The sequence below is a fragment of the Aethalodelphis obliquidens genome, unplaced genomic scaffold (genome assembly GCF_003676395.1).
Source record: "Aethalodelphis obliquidens isolate GAN/ISIS:26980383/991018 unplaced genomic scaffold, ASM367639v1 scaffold57, whole genome shotgun sequence".
Taxonomy (NCBI): domain Eukaryota; kingdom Metazoa; phylum Chordata; class Mammalia; order Artiodactyla; family Delphinidae; genus Aethalodelphis; species Aethalodelphis obliquidens.
In genome coordinates, this window is record NW_020838001.1 from 401,834 (window position 1) to 419,233 (window position 17,400).

The 17,400-nt window shown below is 58.4% G+C and overlaps 2 protein-coding genes across 6 annotated transcripts in view; one reads left to right on the forward strand and one right to left on the reverse strand.

The window, feature by feature from the left end:
* Positions 1 to 12,226, forward strand: part of ZBTB46 (zinc finger and BTB domain containing 46) — a 54,016-nt gene extending 41,790 nt beyond the window's left edge. Inside the window, exons 4-5 of the mRNA XM_027086707.1 lie at positions 8,975 to 9,150; positions 11,654 to 12,226. Coding sequence (XP_026942508.1) covers positions 8,975 to 9,150; positions 11,654 to 12,028 — 551 coding nt within the window. The 3' untranslated portion in view covers positions 12,029 to 12,226. The remainder of the gene's footprint in view (positions 1 to 8,974; positions 9,151 to 11,653) is intronic.
* Positions 12,227 to 15,048: 2,822 nt separating this feature from the next.
* Positions 15,049 to 17,381, reverse strand: SLC2A4RG (SLC2A4 regulator). 5 transcript variants are annotated; one of them, XM_027086713.1, is made up of 6 exons: positions 17,008 to 17,381; positions 16,338 to 16,516; positions 16,166 to 16,266; positions 15,840 to 16,077; positions 15,661 to 15,752; positions 15,049 to 15,572 (listed from the first exon to the last, which is right to left on the reverse strand). In XM_027086713.1, exons 1-6 carry the CDS (start codon positions 17,081 to 17,083, stop codon positions 15,461 to 15,463), a joined length of 798 nt encoding a protein of 265 aa, XP_026942514.1. In that variant the 5' UTR covers positions 17,084 to 17,381; the 3' UTR covers positions 15,049 to 15,460. The 5 variants fall into 5 exon arrangements, with proteins under 5 accessions (XP_026942514.1, XP_026942513.1, XP_026942511.1 ...); XM_027086712.1 differs by having other exon boundaries at positions 15,840 to 16,080; XM_027086710.1 differs by having other exon boundaries at positions 16,166 to 16,254; positions 17,008 to 17,197.
* Positions 17,382 to 17,400: the final 19 nt, after the last annotated feature.

The following is a 17,400-nucleotide window of genomic DNA, read 5'->3' on the forward strand; positions in this document are numbered from 1 at the left end:
AAAGGTTGGTAATTTAGGTCTCTTTACTGCCACAAAACTTGCTCCATGTCTACAAGTTTACTGTGGGCTTCCTGGCCTATTACCACTTTCACAAAATGTGACTGGGTGACCTCACAAACTCGGGTACCAACCATGTGCTGTAGGGTGTGTGTGCATGTGTGTGTGTATGTGTAGAAATGGGGACTCCTACTTGATTGGGGATACTGACTTACTGTTTAGACTGCATTTAAAATATTTAAGAATCCAGTCTGGATCAGTGTCAGCTTGGTGGCTGCACATAACTCAGGAGCTAAGAAAAGGCACTAATTTATTTTAAAGAAAGAATTCTGAAATAAAATTTGAATTTCCAGTTTTAACCATGACTAGCTTGTATTGGGCTTACCCTCCAGGCAAAAACTACCTGAAAAGCTGGCCTCCCAAAACCACGCCCACATATACATACATATACACACTTACATACACATATATACAAATATAGACACACACACACACACACACACACATCCTGGGGAGCAATCAGTGCAGGTGGGACGTGAAGGCTGCAGTCCTTGAGGGAAGGAAGAATCTGTAAAAAAGAGTCCAGCGAACCTGCTGGAACTGAAAATACAATGTGTGAGGCTGGGATCCATTAAGTAGTTTACAGCAGTCTGGGTACCACCTGAGACAGGACGAGGAGACTGGAAGACAGAGCGATGGAGAGGATCCAGGCTGAAGCTTAGGAAAGAAAAGCATGGGGACAAGCAAAGACACACAGAGGAGCAGTGCAAATGTCTAATACATGTGTAATTGGGGTCCAGAGGAGAGAGGAGAGAAAATGGAGCAGAAGCAGTACCCGAAGAGACAATAGCAGAGAACGTTCCAAAACTGATGAAAGATATCAATCCACAGATTCAAGAAGCTCAGCAAACCCAAAGCAGGATGAACACTAAAATAAAACAACCACCAAAAAACAAAACTTGGCATGTTGTAGTCAAACTACTGAAAACCAAAGACAAAAATAAAAATCTTTGTCTTCCCTGGTGGCGCAGTGGTTAAGAATCCACCTGCCAATGCAGGGAACATGGGTTCGAGCCCTGGTCTGGGAAGAGCCCACATGCCACGGAGCAACTAAGCCCATGCGCCACAACTACTGAAGCCCGTGCACCTAGAGCCCATGCTCTGCAACAGGAGAAGCCACTACAATGAGAAGCCTGCGCACCGCATTGAAAAGTAGCACCTGCTCACCACAACTAGAGAAAGCCCGCGCACAGCAGCAAAGACCCAACACAGCCAAAAATAAATAAATAAATATTTAAAAATATAAAGGTTTTTTTTAAAAAAAAAACTTAGAAGCAGCCAGAGGAAAAAGACATTAAGAGGAACAACATTGAGATTGACATCTGACTTTTCAATGGAAACGTTGGTGCTAGTCTCTGAGGCACTGCAGGAATGCTGAGACCAGTATTCTATACCCAGCAAAAGTATCCCCCAGAGACCAAGGCTACGTGATGACAATGTCACACAAAGAAAAGAAAACCGAGGGGATTCATTGCCGGCTGACAAGAAGTACTAAAAACCAGCCCTCTGTAGAAAGATCTTAATCATTTAAGGCAATATTTACGGCTCCTTGTGGGGTTTTTGACTCAAATAGGAGCATAACGCATGACACAAACAGCACAAAGTGGGGGGGCGGGGGCGGCGAGCTTGGCCGTTGGATGAGTCTTGCCTTTTCTACAAAGTTGCAATGAATAATGGCAAAAATCATCACGTACAGCTCAAAGGCTTATGAAGAGAAGAATGGGATAATACGTGATTAATATGAAAGCAACAAGCAAGGAAGTTTAAAGGAACAAAACCATAAAAGGACAGAATAGAACACACATAGGGAGATGGTAGACGTCACCCAACTCTACTAATAAGCCTGTTATTACCAATGGACTGAACACTGCAGGAAAAAGAAAAGATTATCAGCTTGCTATTTAAAGAAAATTTGTTGTTTGTAGATAACATGCTTTGTAGATAAGAGCACAGAAAGGTTTCAAGCAAAAAGATAAAAAAGAGAAAGCAAGGAAACACCAGCCTAAAGAGGCTTATTGATGTCAGCAGCAAAGTAAACTGGGAGGGGTGTTGCTCTAAGGCCACTACACAATGACAAGAGAGTCAGTTCAGTGGGAAACGCAGACCCTGAAATGCATAGGCTTGCTTTTCAAATATATGGAGTGAAAGTTGACAGCACTAAAAGGAGAAAGAAACAAGTCCATGATTAGAGTTGAGAATTTTTAACAAATTTCCTCAGTAGTTGATAGATCAGCATACAAAATGTCAGTAAGGATGGAGAAGGTTCGGACACAGTTTTCACACATTAACCTTGAATTCCTGGAATAAACCCACCGAGTCACAAGGTGCTGTTCTTTTTCTATATAGTTGGACTCAGCTTGCTATTTTGTCCAGGAGTTTTGCATCTTTTTTCAGAGAAGTATTGGCCTGTAACGACATGGTTAACCAAGTCACACATTGCACCAAACAAGTGCAGAACATTCCAAATGCACAGGAAACATTTACAAGATAGACCAAGCGGGAATGTAACGCAGGTCTCAGCAAATCCCAAAGGATGAAATCATGCAGACTGTGCTCTCTAACCTCAGTGAAATTAGATTGAAAAAATCAACAATAGAAAGATACTAGAATAAGTCACAATGGAAATTATAAAATATTTTGAACTGAATGATAATGAAAATTCAACGTATCAAAACTTGTAGGATACACCTAAAGTGGTATTTAAGGGAAATTTATAGCTCTAGTTGCACTTATTAGAAAAGAAGGAAAGTTCTAATTTGGGCGGTCAAGAAGTGAGAAAAAGAATAGCAAATTAAACCCAAAGAAAGCTGGAGGAGCAAAACAGAGAGCAAATATCCATGAAACAGAAAGCAGACAGACAATAGAAAAATGGCCAAAGCCAAACGCCGGTGCACGAAAAGATGAATGAGACAGACAAACTCCTATCACAGTGATCTGTAAAAAGAGAGGGAAGTTGATTGTCAATAAAAGGTATAAAAAAGATCATTGCTAAGATCCTATAGACGTTAGAATGATAGTAAGAGAATATCGTGAACAATTTTGTGCTAATACCTTTGACAAGTTGGAAGAAATGGGCAATTTCCCTGAAAAACACGGTGTATCAAAACTGAGCAGAGGGCAGCCCCGTTGGGCACACGGGGCTGCCCCTGCTTGTCTGGTCGTGGGGTGATCAGGCTGGGATTGTGACTCAGAGTGTGAGAGCTGGTAGAGGACAGGGTGGCTCTGGCTTGGTCGCCAGGAAGCTGTGCTCACAGCCCGGTTATTTGTCATCTCTTGGAATGCCCCCCACACCCCCGCCCCGGGAGGGCAGCCCTGCCGCGGTCACAGGGCCCCAGACGCCGCAGGGTGCAGAGACTGGGAACAGGGTCAACGCAGACAGCGGGGGCTCCAGGGGAGGAGGGGCAGACGCCCAGCCTGACAGCGGCCGAGGGGGCCAGGCAAGGAGGCCGTGGGTGAGGGTCTGACGGGACCGTGACGTGGGCCCCTGTCAAGGACGCTGGGGCGGGTGGTCTTTCCAACATGGGGACCCGAGTGAGCTGGATGCTGGCGCGGATGAAGGAATGAATCTTGATTCCTGCCTCAGAATTAAGATGGGAATGACCACAAACCTAAACGTGGTTCGCAGGGGACGGTGGTGCTTGTGATCATGGTGATGGGCAAAAGTTTCTTAAGCACTTCTTTTTTTGTGTGGTACGCGGGCCTCTCACTGCCGTGGCCTCTCCCTTTGCGGAGCACAGGCTCCGGACGCGCAGGCTCAGCGGCCATGGCTCACGGGCCCAGCCGCTCCGCGGCATGTGGGATCCTCCCAGACCGGGGCACGAACCCGCGTCCCCTGCATCGGCAGGCAGACCCTCAACCGCTGCACCACCAGGGAAGCCCTAAGCACTTCTTAAGAAGCACTCGCGATGAAAGTTTGATAAAATTTTTTATTAAAAAAATTAACATATGGGACTTCCCTGGCAGTCCCATTAACATATGGGACTTCCCTGGCGGTCCAGTGGTTAGGACTTGGAGCTTCCGATGCAGGGGGCCCGGGTCCAATCCCTGGTCGGGGAACTAAGATCCCCTGTGCCATGCGGTGCAGCCAGAAAATTAAAAAAACAAACACAAAATACCCCCAAGAATAAAACATCAAAGGAAAAGCAGCTCAGTGAAGGGTCAGAAGACGTGACAAGCACGTCACAGAAGAGGGCGTGCGAATGACTGGGGCGAGGCGTCGGCGGTGGCTGGGAGACGCTGATTCCACTGGGGCCCACATGTTCTTCTCAGGTGCGCGTCCGGCAGAAGTGAGAGCCTGGCCCACTGCCCGTCGCTGCCGAACAGGCACGGGGTCCTGTGGTCACGTGGATGACAACATGGCAACGAGCAAGGCCACACCTGGGTGTCAGGTCCCCACAGACCGAGTTGTAGCCCAGCGTTTGGTGATGGGTAGCCGAGCGGCCGTCGCCTGGGGTGGGTGGTACTGACCGGCCGCAGGCCCCTGGGTGTGCGGCGTCCTGTTCGGGTGGTGGTTCCCAGGTCTTTCTGCAGGTGAAAGCTCACCGAGAGGTACACTTAAGGTGTGTGCACGTCACGTATGGTTCAAAACCTTCCGAAAGTAATTTGGACACGTCATAGCTTCGCTATGTTCTGACACACGATGAGTGGCGGCCGCATGAATTTATAAATGGAAGAACAAAGTTTGGTCCACGTTAGAATCCCTTTCTGAAATGCACTTGAAGTGCAGTGTCTTGAGAATTACGATCAGAGGAAGAGTACAAATCCAGGACAGTGACGGACTAAGGACTTGAGTGCCTTCCGGAGGAGCCTCCCCTCTGCTCACCTGCCACCTGCCAGGGCCTTCCGTTCGCTGGCAGTCCCTTGGTGTCCTGTGTGTTGTCTTGAAATCATTCTGGAACGTTCACTCGTCAGTGACGTTTACGACAGGTCTGATTCTCTGCAGGGCTGCACGGAGACGTGGCTTCCTCTAAGGCTGCTTTGCTGAGTGGTATTCTCGTATGTACGTTTCTGCAAAGTTGTAGCTCAGTGTTGCTGCACTTCATACTTTAGATAATCTGGTGCCAGCGTCTGACGTCACTTCCTCATTTTCAAGCTTGCCGTTCATCCTGGACACTTGGTTCCAGACAAAGGGGCTCCATTTTGAGGGCAGATGGGTAGAGAGTGTCTGTTTCAATTTGATGCTATTTGTGCTTTTTCATTTATTTCAATTACTTTTTCTCTATGTGGATTTTTAAGGCTTTATTAGTGTGTTTATGGGAGTCAAACTACATGACGTTGAAAGGTTTTCTAAGACATATAGACTGTAAACCACGCGTTATGGAAGTGTTAGCTTCTTTCCCATGTGAAGTTATTATTATTATTATTTTTTTTTTATTTTTTTTTTTTGCGGTACGCAGGCCTCTCACTGTTGTGGCCTCTCCCGTTGCGGAGCACAGGCTCCGGACGCGCAGGCTCAGCGGCCATGGCTCACGGGCCCAGCCGCTCCGCGGCATGTGGGATCTTCCCGGACCGGGGCACGAACCCGTGTCCCCTGCATCGGCAGGCGGACTCTCAACCACTGCGCCACCAGGGAAGCCCAATGTGAAGTTATTTTAATCATAACAGTCAATGAAAACTTTCCTCAGTACTGTTCATGAAAGTAGTGGGTTGCATGGTGCCCTCCACCCAAAAGACACGTGCACATCCTAATTCCTGGTACCTGTGAATGTGACCCTTTTTGGAAAAAGGGTCTTTCCAGACATAATTAAATTAAGGATCTTAAGATGACATCACCTTGGAATATCCAGTTGGTCCTAAATCCAGTGATGGGTGTCCTTATAAGAGACAGGAGACACAGACACAGAGGAGAAGCTATGAGAAGACGGAGGCAGAGACGGGAGAGATGCAGCCACAAGCCCAGGGCCGCCTGGGCCTCCAGAAGCTGGAAGAGGCAGGAAGGACCCTCCCCTGGAGCCTCTGAAGAGAGTGCGACCCTGCCCACACCTTGACCTCAGATGTATGGCCTCCGGGACAGAGAGGACAGGTGTCTGGTGCTTTAAGCTGCCCAGTTTGTGGATATCTGGGACTTCCCTGATGGCGCAGTAGGTTCAGAAGCCTGCAGCTGTGTGCCCAGTGGAGGCGTGGGGCGGGGGTCACGCTCATGTTCACGCAGCTGAACTGTGTTTCTGGGGAAAAAGTACAGCACTTATGTTCAGAGATGAGTGTTTTTTTAACATGTAGGTCTGAATTGTTAAATGCAGCCTAGAGTAAATAAGTCAGATTTTAATTTTATGTTTATAGAAGCAAAATAGAAAGCAGAAAATAACTCAAAAAAGTTATTTGAAATAAAATAACCTAAAAGCTTGTCTCCTCACCTGCCTTTTCCATCCCAGAGTGGGTGGTGCACTTGCTGTGTTCCGTGCTGACGTGAAAACCGGGGTCTGTGCTGGGGGAACCGGCGGGAGGCAGGTGTGGAGGGCCGTGCTGCTGCCTCGTCGACCAGGCGGGTTGGGCCGGGCCTGGTGGTCAGACAGGAAGGGAGACGTAGAGTGGGGGCTGCCAGGTGCGGTCCATCCAGACGTGCCAGGCTAGGTGCCCTTCCCTCTGTCCTGTCTTGGACCCTCACCCGGACCCACCTGTCTGCGGGCCCTCCGTGGGGAGGCTGGAGCTGCCACCCGGGAAGGGCTGCTTCCTCGTGGGTCCAAGAGCTGCCGGATGCTCTGGTCGCCCCTGCAGCTGGGACCCCGGCCTACAGCCTTGCAGGGAGCAGCTCTGCTAACAGCGGTGACCACCATCTGTGTCCCGCGTACCGGAGCATGGCCTTGGCCCTCGGGAGGACTGAGGGTGCGTGGCCCATGGGGCCCGACGGCCGGCATGGCCCACTTCTCAGGATTTCTCTCCAGGGGCAAAGGTTCCTTTGTAAGCACTTTGCTGAAGCATTGTTCACAAGGGTAAAAAAATGGAAACACTTTACATGTTTGTTGAACAAATCATGGTGTACTCGCACATTTAAGAACTTAACAGTTAAAAATCGTAGCACGAAAATGTGGTCACAGCCGTCATGCTGTGAACTGTGGCCGCCTTGCGTGAAGGGGTACGGGCGACTGTCCACGCCTCTCGCCTCTTGTCTGCCCCAGCTCCCAGCCACATGCATGTCGAAAGCTCCTCCACGTGAGAAAATGCCTTACTTCTTAGGACAGGGCTTGGATTCTCAGAGACACCTGGTGACTGCCCAGCCTTTGTGGGGACGTGGGGCCCCTTCTGGGTGCACAGACACCGTCAGGCAAGCGGGTGGCTGGGCCCCAGGGGTGGCATCGGTCATGAGCTGTGATGGGGTCTGCACAGCCGTTTTGCGGCCGTGATGGCCTCCCCTGGTGAAGCTGTCTGGCCTGCGCGTGGACAGGGGTCATCCTGGGCGGTGTGTCCCTGGTGCCTGCCATCCGTGGGTGCGGGAGATGCCAGAGTGAGAGCTCTTGGGTCCATGAGAACGGCCAGGCTCCTGGCAGGCCCTGCAGACGGCCTCACTGACCCGTGTTCTGGAAGATCAAGAAATCTGGTTGCTTGATTATTTAGGCCTTTAAGATGTCTCAGGAGAAAATGGACGGCTTAAGAAGCAAAATAAAACGTTACACCCAGTGTGGCCTGGTGTGTTTCAGGGATGGAGGCGCAGAGTGAGCGCCAACCTCTCGATGCTCAGGGCACCTGGGTGCGTCCAGGGCCTTGGGCTCCGTGTCACTGCAGTGCACCTTCCAGTTGGCACCATTTCCATGGCGACCTGCCCGGGGCTGGGTCTGAGCACCGGAATGGATTGGAGGCCTGGGGCACGCTTCACGCTTTGCGGAGATGGCGGCGAGGGCCCTGCCCCCGTGTGATGTGCGGGGTGGTCCGGGGTTGGGGGAGCTGGGCAGGATGGAGCCGTCCCGTCGTTTGTGCAGCGGCCCGGCCGGCTCCCTCGAGTGAGAGGGGTCGGCTTGGGTCACCTTGGCTTCCCCGGCTTCTCCGCACGCCGTGGGCTGGGTCACTTGCAGCCTCTGTTTTCTTGCTTCCCTCTGGCACTTCCGGGGGCAGCTGTGGGCGTGGCCGGGGCCCGGCAGGCACGGACCCTTCGTGGGGTCTGACCGGGGCTCCCGCTGCTGCTGTGCCTTCCTCCCCCTGCCTGCCTTTGGCCTGACCGTCGGGACCCTTGGTCTGTCCCCTGGGTGCAGGTGCTGGGGTGTGGCCGGTGAGCGCTGTGGGTGGGGTGAGGGCTGGGTCCGCTTCCAGAGGCCCGAGAGCAGACATGGCCCCGGGCTCCCCACCCGGACGAAGTGCTGTCGAGCACCTGGGGGCTCCCAGCAGCCCTGGTGAGCTGGGGATGACCAGCCCGGGAGGCCTTAGGGCCGAGTCCTCGATGGATGCCCCTAGGCTCAAGAGGGGGTCACTGTGGTGTCCGCGGGTGCTCGGCACAAAGGGCGTCACTCGGGGTGAGCTGCCCAGTGCCCGGGGGCCTCGCAGAGCGGGCCTGACCCCACGGACCCCAACCCCTGAGCTCCCCCAGCCCCCTGGAATGTGGCCCCGGCCCGGGGACCCAGGGTATCCCCGAAACATGGGGAGGGACAGCTTGCTGCGCACCGGGGGCTGGTGGCCTCTCGCTGGGCCGTGTCCAGCAGGTGGCACCCCTGCCCTGGCTGCGCCGTGCGGACACGTGGACGGGACGGAGACGGGTCCGCGCTCCCGTGTCTCTTGATTCCGCGCGTGCACTCGTGTGTTTTAGGGGCTGACACGGGAGGTACTGGCTGATGTGAGGAGCGTGCTTTCTTAGAACGTGGGAGCAGCCCTCTCTGCTCTGGGCCAGGCTGACTGGAGGCTCTCGACCCCCAGCCCCACGGTACAGCCGAGCATGGGCGGTGGGTGGGCTGTGCAGGGTCCGCAGGCTGACCGGCCGCCGCCTGTCTTGCAGTGAACGAGTTCACGGTCATCAGGAAGAAGTTCCGCTGCCCCTACTGCAGCTTCTCGGCCATGCACCAGTGCATCCTCAAGAGACACATGCGCTCCCACACGGGCGAGCGGCCCTACCCCTGCGAGATCTGCGGGAAGAAGTTCACGCGGCGCGAGCACATGAAGCGGCACACGCTGGTGAGCGGGCGCAGGGCCGCGTGGGGCTGGCATGTGGCCAGTGGGGGCTCGGCGTGGGTCAGCATGGGGTCATCATGGGGTCAGCGTGCGGTCAGCGCAGGGTCGGTCCAGGGCACGCTCTGCATGGGGCTGCGGTGTCCGGGCAGGATGGGGCCCTGGGCTGTCCAGGATGCCACGGGAAGCCCTGAAGTGGGGTCCGCCCGGCAGTGGGAAAGACCAGGACAGCGGGGAGGCACCCCAAGCCCACATCCCTCCTGAGCAGCTCTGCCCCCGGCCCCAGGTGCAGAAGGGCAGGTGAGCACATCGCCCCGCAGCCCCACTCCTCAGCTTCCCCTTTGGGACCCCCTCTGCTCCAGCCCGGCCTCTGCAGGTGCTCCCTAACCTGCCAGGACCCTGCCCCTGCCCCCCGACTCCTGCCACGTGGCCACTTCCTCCGTGCCCCACCCTGCAGTTGCCGTGGGACCCTGGCCTCTCTCCCCAGCAGCCCCTGGAAGGTTCTGACGGCCTGGCTCGCAGCTCAGGAACAGGTGCTGCGCAGATGAATTTGCTTGGCCAGGAAGTAATAGAAAAGGTCACCCTTGAAACAGGGAGGCAGATTCGTCAAAACACAGCGTGAGGAACCCTTGGGTGGGTGAGAAACGAGGGAGGCCAGGCGGCTGGGGCATGGGTGGGGATAGGACGCTGGGGTGATGTCAGGAGTGAGGGGGCCTCAGGGCCACACGGGCTGGGCCGGACCCCCTCAGCACCCTGATCCTCTGACCAGCAGGAGGGGTGGAGGGGCCACATCCCTGCGGCGAGGGGGGCCGAGGCGAGACCTCAGGGGTGGCCCCAACGGGGTGAGCCACGCGAGGGAGCGAGGGACAGCCCACGGCCTGGGCCTCATTTGGGGCTGGGCTCCCCGGGGAGGCTCCCTGAGGCCAGGTGGAAAAGCTGGAGGGGGAGGCAGCCCTCGGAGCCAGGGCCCAGGCTGGCGGACTCCCCCGACGGGCAGGTTTGCAGGGCTGGGAGGCAGCTGAACCTCCCCTGACGGCAGAAGGGCAGCTTGTTCCTGCCCCACCCGCCCCGGGAGGCTTAGCCAGGGGGCAGGGGGTGGGTGGGCAGTCTCAGCAGCCGCCTCCCTGTGGAGCCGAGTTCTGGGTCTCCACGGCGCCCACATCCTTCCCCGCCCATCCATGTGTTCACTGGGACGAGTGTCCAGCCATCTGGTCCCGGAGGACAGGCTCCGTGGCCCCCTGGGAGCTGTCCCCACTGCCCAGCCCTGCTGTGACCGGACTGGGGCCCCGGAAGCCCTGGGTTTAAAATGTAACAAATGAAAAAGACCCAGGAAGGGTCCCGGGAGCCGAGTGACTTGAGGCTTCGTTTCTGGAATCAGAACCTGTGAGGCGGCCCAGCTCCTCCTGACGTCCGGCCAGGGCGCATCCGGCCTCTCGCCTGCCTAGGCTGGTTGGCAGCAGTCGTAGGTCCTCGTGGTCGGGTTTCAGGGAAGGCTGTGACGGGGCAGACGTTCACGGTGGTCTGCGGGACCGCTGAGCTGGGAAGCCAAGGGCGCTCGGCCAGGCCCGTCGGTTGGAGAATTCAGAAAGGCAGGAGGCAGCATTCAAGCAGCAATCACGGTCCCCCTGAGACCCCCGACCCTGCCGCCCCGCGGGCTGGGCACTCAGCCCAGCTCCCGGCTGTCCTGATGGCTTCCCAGAAGGCAGGTGCCTCGAGTCCCTCTCGGTCACTGCTGTCCTGGGCTCCCATCACCTGTGCCCCCAGGCCCCCCAGGCCCAAGCCGGGAGCCGCCAGAGCCCTGGCCATCCCCTCATGGGGCAAAAGCGGGGGGCGGGCAGAGGTGAGCGCTCTGCCTGCTTCGCTGGGAGGTGTGGGGGCAGCAAGCCCCCGGGGTGGGGGGGGCACGGCCGGCCTAGTGCCCAGCAGCCCTCTGGGTGGGGGGAGTTCTGGCGGCACCTGCAATTCTGCGTGTTCCGGCTTTGTGCAGCGGCCCCCGGCCAGGGCTAGGGGTCTGAGCAGCCTAGCAGACTGCCCCCACCCACCCACATCTCAGCTTCTGGGCCACCCAGACCTCCCCCTCCACTCACTAACAGTACGTCCCCCTGCACTGACCATCATCCCCCCGCACTGACCGCCATCCTCCCTGCACTGACCTTCGTCCCCCACACTGACCATCGTCCCCCACACTGACCACCGTCCCCCCGCACTGACCGCCGTCCCCCACACTGACCGCCGTCCTCCGCACTGACCATCGTCCCCCACACTGACCATCGTCCCCCCGCACTGACCGCTGTCCCCCACACTGACCACCGTCCCCCACACTGACCGCCGTCCTCCGCACTGACCATCGTCCCCCCGCACTGACCATCGTCCCCCCACATTGACCATCGTCCCCCCTCACTGACCGCTGTCCCCCCGCACTGACCGCCATCCCCCCGTCCCCCCGCACTGACTATCGTCCCCCAACACTGACCATCGTCCCCCCGCACTGACCGCTGTCCCCCCGCAGGTGCACAGCAAGGACAAGAAGTACGTGTGCAAGCTGTGTAGCCGCGTGTTCATGTCGGCCGCCAGCGTGGGCATCAAGCACGGCTCGCGGCGCCACGGCGTGTGTGCCGACTGCGTGGGTGGCGGCGGGGCCGGGCCCCTGGATGGCGGCGGCGCCGAGGGCTCTCCTGAGCTGTTCGCGGGCGACGGGCCGTACCTGGAGGACCCCGAGGACCCACGCGGCGAGGGCGAAGAGGAGCTGGGCGAGGACGAGGACGACGTGGGCCTGGCCCCCGAGGACGCGCTACTGGGGGACGACAGGGAGGTCGAGGACTCGCCGCGGGGGCCTCGCAGCCCTGCCGGGGGCACCGACAAGGACTTCACCTGGATCTCCTAGGCTGGGCCGGGCACTGGGCCGCGGCCGCCCCCGCCTGCGTGCGCCCCGGGCCCCCTTCACCTGCTCTCCCCCACCCCTCGAGGACACCCGGGGCTCAGAGGCGGGCGCTGCCCCAGCGAGTGGGGCTGGGGACGCGCGTGGGGCGGGTCTGAGCCCAGGGAGAGCCCTTGTCACCTCCCCCAGCAGGGGCGCGGGGCGGGCATCGCCCCGAGGCCCGGGTCCGGGAGCTGTTAGGAGAGTTCTCCTCACCCTGGGCCCGTCCAGGGCCGAGTCCCCCCGCCTCCGCTCCCCCTTCTCAGCAGTGGGGTCACTGCTGGCGGCTGCCACTGCCCCCGCCCTCGAGGGCTGTGCCGTCCGGTGGCAGCCTGCGAGATCCAGGTCTGGCGTCCAGAAAGCCCCGCGGCCCCCCCGCCTCTGGGCTTTGGTGCTCAACACACAGCAGCAGCCGACCTCGGCCCGGGTGCCCAGGTGCTACCCCCCCCCCCGAGGCAGCTGGGCAGGGGGCCCAGGTGCTACCCCCCCGAGGCAGCTGGGCAGGGGCCCAGGTGCTCCCACCGTAGGGGCCTCCTCTTTCTTTGTGTGCACTTCTCTGGGCCGGCTCGCCCCTCCGCCCCTCCCGTCCTGCCGCACCCAGGCCACTCCTGCTGACCGCTCCGGGCGGCTTGCCTTCGTTGCTGCTCACGCCGCCTGCGGGGGCCGCCCCTCCCCAGGTGCTCGGGCCCCAGTTCCGTGAGTAGCTAAGGAAACTGAGGCTGGCACGTGACATGGTTCTGTTTGGCGTTATCTTTCCCGCTCGACCACACTCGCAGACGTGTCTTTCCTTTGGTTTCTTCCCAAGCCCCCTCGCCGTCTTTTAAACACGCTTACGACCCCTTCTCTATCTTTTTTCTGAGAAGCCGGGGTCCCGCCGTGTGCTGTGAGGACACTGTGGGCCCAACCCCGGCCCGTCTCCCTTTCAGGCTCATGACACGTCCATTCCATCCCCTCCACCCGCCTCGCTTGGGAGCCGCTGCGGGACACCGTGCCAGGGCCCCTCAGGTGCTGAGCTGGAGCCGAAGGAGACACTGGCTTGATTTCCTCTCTCCCCACAGCCTGCAAGCCGAGTGGCTTTACTGCATTTCTCCCGGGTCCCATCTACTCTTTCTAGGTGGAGAAAGGCAAATCCCACAGAACCCTCCTTAGTAAGTGGCTGGCTGCGTGGACACGGACGGGTGCTGTCCTTGAAGCCCTGCCCGGGGAGGAGTCGCAGCTTCATTTTCTGTTTTGCCTTGTTTTAAACATAGCCACCTTTCTCTCAGTCAGAAGAGGGCTGCCCTCCCATCCTCAGCTGGGGACGCTGCGAACTCCTCAACGCCGGCATACTTAGGGAAGGGCCGGGCCGGGCCGGGGGCAGGAGCCCAGGGCAGGTTGGGGTGCCTCCGGGGCCGGTGCCCCGGTCTGCCTTTCACAGTGGGGCCCAGCTGAGCCCCTCAGTGGGGCTCCCCACTGTGTACCTTTCCCCCACTTTCTAACCCCTTTTATAAACAGACTTACTTTCTTATCAAATGCGTTTGGAAACCAGACCTTTGCTGCCAAGCGTCCTCTGGGTTTTGTACGGGGCCACCTCTCAGCCCGCCGCCCGCGCCCCGGGCCACCTTTGCGCCACACTCAGGACCTGCTCACTCCCGCTCTGGACCGTCCTGGCTGACTTTTAACGGGGCCCTCAGTGCCACAAGGGCATTTTCTTCCTCAAAACAATACCCTGGAAAACCGAGGGTCCCACCTCCCGCCCCCGAGCCCCGTGTGTTCACTATTCTCGTGTGCGGTTAACTCGAGAGCTGGATTTCAGAGATGCAGGCGAACACATCGCCTCCAGAGGCGTGGAGGGAAAGACGTGTAACGAAGGTTTCTTTTTTAACGTGATCTTTTTTTTTTCCCAAATCAATGTTTAAACTAATAAATATTTTTTTATGAAGCGGAAAAGCGTGTAGATCACATCTCACATTTTGTACCTTTCCGTCTGTGTGCGTCTGTGTTTGGTGTCTGCAACGCCGATGTGGGACGCGGTCCATCAGGCGGCAAGGTCTTTGGGGGTGGGGGAGGGGCGGGGAACCAAGATTTTGTATCAAGCTCTGGATCCTGACCGGGTTGTATGCTTGAACTCTGGGTTTGGGAACAGTCACAGCACTGCCAGGACTGGGTAGGGACCTCAACTGAAAGGACACAGCTACTGCTTCCAACTTTGCACATCTTCCTTTTTAAAAAAGAGAACTCTGAAAAAATGCAAAAACTGGAACTTTTTGCAATATTATATGAAAGATAATCTTATTTTCGCTCATTCTGTGACATGTGCAACTCTTAAGAAAGCCATACTTAATGGTGTTTTTATTTTTTAGATCCTATATTGTGTTTTGTATGTGGCCCTTTTTAGAACTACTTGTAGTGAGGGCGCTGTGTGTGTGCTTTTCTTAAATATTTATTTTTTCAACATGCTTTCAACCTGTCAACACAAACAAAACAGAAAAAGGGCAGTGTTTGAAGATTGTTGATTTTTTTCTGGGGATAATCTATATTATATCGACTTTATATGAATTATTATAAACCTGTGTTTGTATTGGAGATGTGTTTCATATTTGGGGGAGTCTTTTGTAACTGGTCAGTGGGACATCACGGCCATCGCCTGCTTCCCCGGAGCCGTCAACGGCCAACAGCACCTCCTCCCTAGTGGTCTTGAGATTTCTTGTCTGCCGGGCGCACTCCGGGCCCGCCTGTGGGTCTCCTTTCTGTGACGGGATTAGTTAGACTTTCTTGCAAAGCGATCACTTTCAATAAACTGGGAAATTGCTGCTTGAGCAGATGCCTCGTGTGTGTTTCAGACAGCATCTCCTCCTCCGGCCTCACCCTGGGCAGAGGGGGCCAGAGAGTAACCCCCACCCCCAGCCCTCTGTGGCCTGGTTGCTGGCCTCCTGTCTGCCCACCGCCATCCCTGCCCATGGCGGGGTCCCGGCTCCGTGTCCCTCCCCCCAGGAGGCAGACACAGCTTTTGGAAAAATCCCGAATCTTTAATGTTACTCCTCGCCTGGTTCAGCCCAGACGTGAGACACCTGAGCTTGGCAAACACGGTACAAATATGCACCCGGGCCCTCAAACAGTCAGATTAAGTGCGGGCGGGGCGCCCCCTCCCCGACACCCCTCAAAGTGCATCGAGGACGGCCCCATGTGGCCCCAAAGCGGGGCCCGTCACACCCCTGACAAGTCCAGGGCCGACAGGTGGGGGGCGGCCACCCCTGGGGACCCCAGGCCAAGGGGACAGCTGTGAGGTTTGGCTTTAGTGCAAAAGGCCAAGAGGCTGGTTTCTTCAGAGGCACTTTGAGTGGTGGGGCCCGGGCCCCCCCCCCTCCCCCGGGTTAGAAAGAAGACCCTGCAGCTAGGAGAGGCCCCGGCGGGCGGGGCTCAGTCCAGGAAGCGCTGGCAGGCCTTCTTCCAGCGGCAGGCCGTGCACCACAGGTCCCGGTGCTCCACGCCATACACCTTCCGGCACTTCCTGGCGTCACCTCGGGGCTTCCTGGGGGACACATGGGGGGCATGGGGTGCTGTCGGGCCGGGAGCCTCCTGCCCGGTGCCTTCCCCGGCCCCTTCACACACACACGCACCTCGGGTTGGCACCGGGCTTAGCGGGCAGGGCGGGCGCGCAGGCCCTGACCGGGATGGGCTGTGGCTCCGGGTGGACGGGTGCCAGGCAGCCCTGAGAGGAGACACCGCTGTGGCCTCGCGCCCCTCCAGAGCCACCCGAGGCCTCACCCAGCTGGCAAGCGGGGCCACTGGCGCACACCTGGGGGGCGGGCAGGGAGCTCAGCACCGGGGGTGGGGGCAGGGCGGGCGGGCGCAGCAGGCTGGGCAGGGCCGGGGGCTCCAGCGGCTCCAGGCGGGGGAAGGCGGGCGGCGCGGAGGCCGTGGGGGACCCCGGGGTCAGGCCAGACAGCCCATCGGTCAGCGAGTCCACGCCGACATCCAGCTCCGTGTAGTAGAAGTCCTCCTCGCCGTCGCTCTGCTCTGGCTCTGCCTGCCGCCTGCTGGGGGGCGGGGGGTGGGGTGCGAGCTGACGCAGGGGCCTGCCTGGCGCCCCCCGCCCCTCCCCCACCCCCGGTCCCGCCGCACCCCAGGTGCACCAGACGGATGTGTCTCTGCATCCCTGACGCCGAGCTCAGCACCTTCCCGCAGCGCTTCCACAGACACTGGAACAGCCCCTGCAGCGAGCTCTGGGTGACAGGGGGCGGTCAGCCTCGGCGCCCCCCACGTCCACCCCGCTCCAAGGGCTGCCCTGGCTCACCTTCCTCTTCCTCAGGGCAGGCTCCCCGAACAGGAAGTGGGCTGCCTCAGGTGGCAGCGGGGGCGACGGGGTAGATGGAGAGGACTGGTTACTGGCCGGGCCCCAGCCCCCATCCCCGCTGCTGCCGCTGCTGCCCGGTGGCCGCACCGGGGCCTCCCTCCGAGGCTCCAAGCTGGGCTCTGCGGACACACACACCGGTGCCGGCATCAGGACTTTGGGGGCCATGGGTGTGCTGCAGACGCTGCTGGCTACGAGTCCCTGAGTGCAAAACCTCCGCCTGTTCACCTGTCCACAGGTGAGCCTGGAGGGCAAAGAACCTCTTGGAGGAGGTAGTGGCCAGGAGGAGCTGACCACGGCAGCCCGGGGACGAGCCTCTCCAGCACAGAGAAGGAAGACCAGAAGAGCACGGGGTGGGGAGCTGCCTGGCCAGCCAGGTGGAGATGGACAGGTCACGGAGGCCTGCAGGCCTGGGGCACTGCAGCTTTGGCCGCAGGGAGGGGCCGTGGGGGTCCTGATGTCGCTTTAGGCCTCAGAAGATGGATGCACTTAGAAGATGGCATTCCAGGTGAGCGGCTCTGCTTGCCCCACAGCAGCTTGTAGGGTCCTGGAGGGACAGTGGTCCTGAGCCCTGCCGGCACCCCCCACCCCAAGCCAGGCCTCTAAGTCTCACCTGTGCTGAAGGCTACAGCCGGGGCCCCCAGCAGGAGGGGGCTGGTGGACAGGCTTGTGAGGGCTGCAGCAGCCATGACCTCGTCCAGCCGGGCTTTTCCTGGGGGGGCTCTGGAGGAGATGGGGATGGGGGGTGGAGGAGTGGGTAGGGCCCAAGAAGTACTCCAGGCCCGTCCCTGTCCCGGCACACGTGCAGGCCTGGGCACGTGTGTGCACCCAGCTCCCTCACTCCAGGAGCCGGGCAGGAGGCCCAGCTCCACCTCCAGCTCGGGTTGCCGAGCTCCAAATCCCCAGGAACCCCCGGGAACAAGCCTGGGCTGGGGTCTTTCCAAAGCCCGACTTCTCTGCAGCCTGGGCTTTGTTCCACGGTGGCTCTTTCAGACCCTGCTGCTGG

Excerpts from the sequence above, each read along its gene's own strand:
- SLC2A4RG (XM_027086712.1), bottom strand. The coding sequence starts at position 17,083 with ATGGCTGCTGCAGCCCTCACAAGCCTGTCCACCAGCCCCCTCCTGCTG. Across the intron at positions 15,753-15,839 it reads GCTCCCTGCCCGCCCCCCAG|GGCTGCCTGGCACCCGTCCA; the intron begins GTGTGCGCCAGT and ends GTCTCCTCTCAG. Across the intron at positions 15,573-15,660 it reads AAGCCCGGTGCCAACCCGAG|GAAGCCCCGAGGTGACGCCA; the intron begins GTGCGTGTGTGT and ends TGTGTCCCCCAG.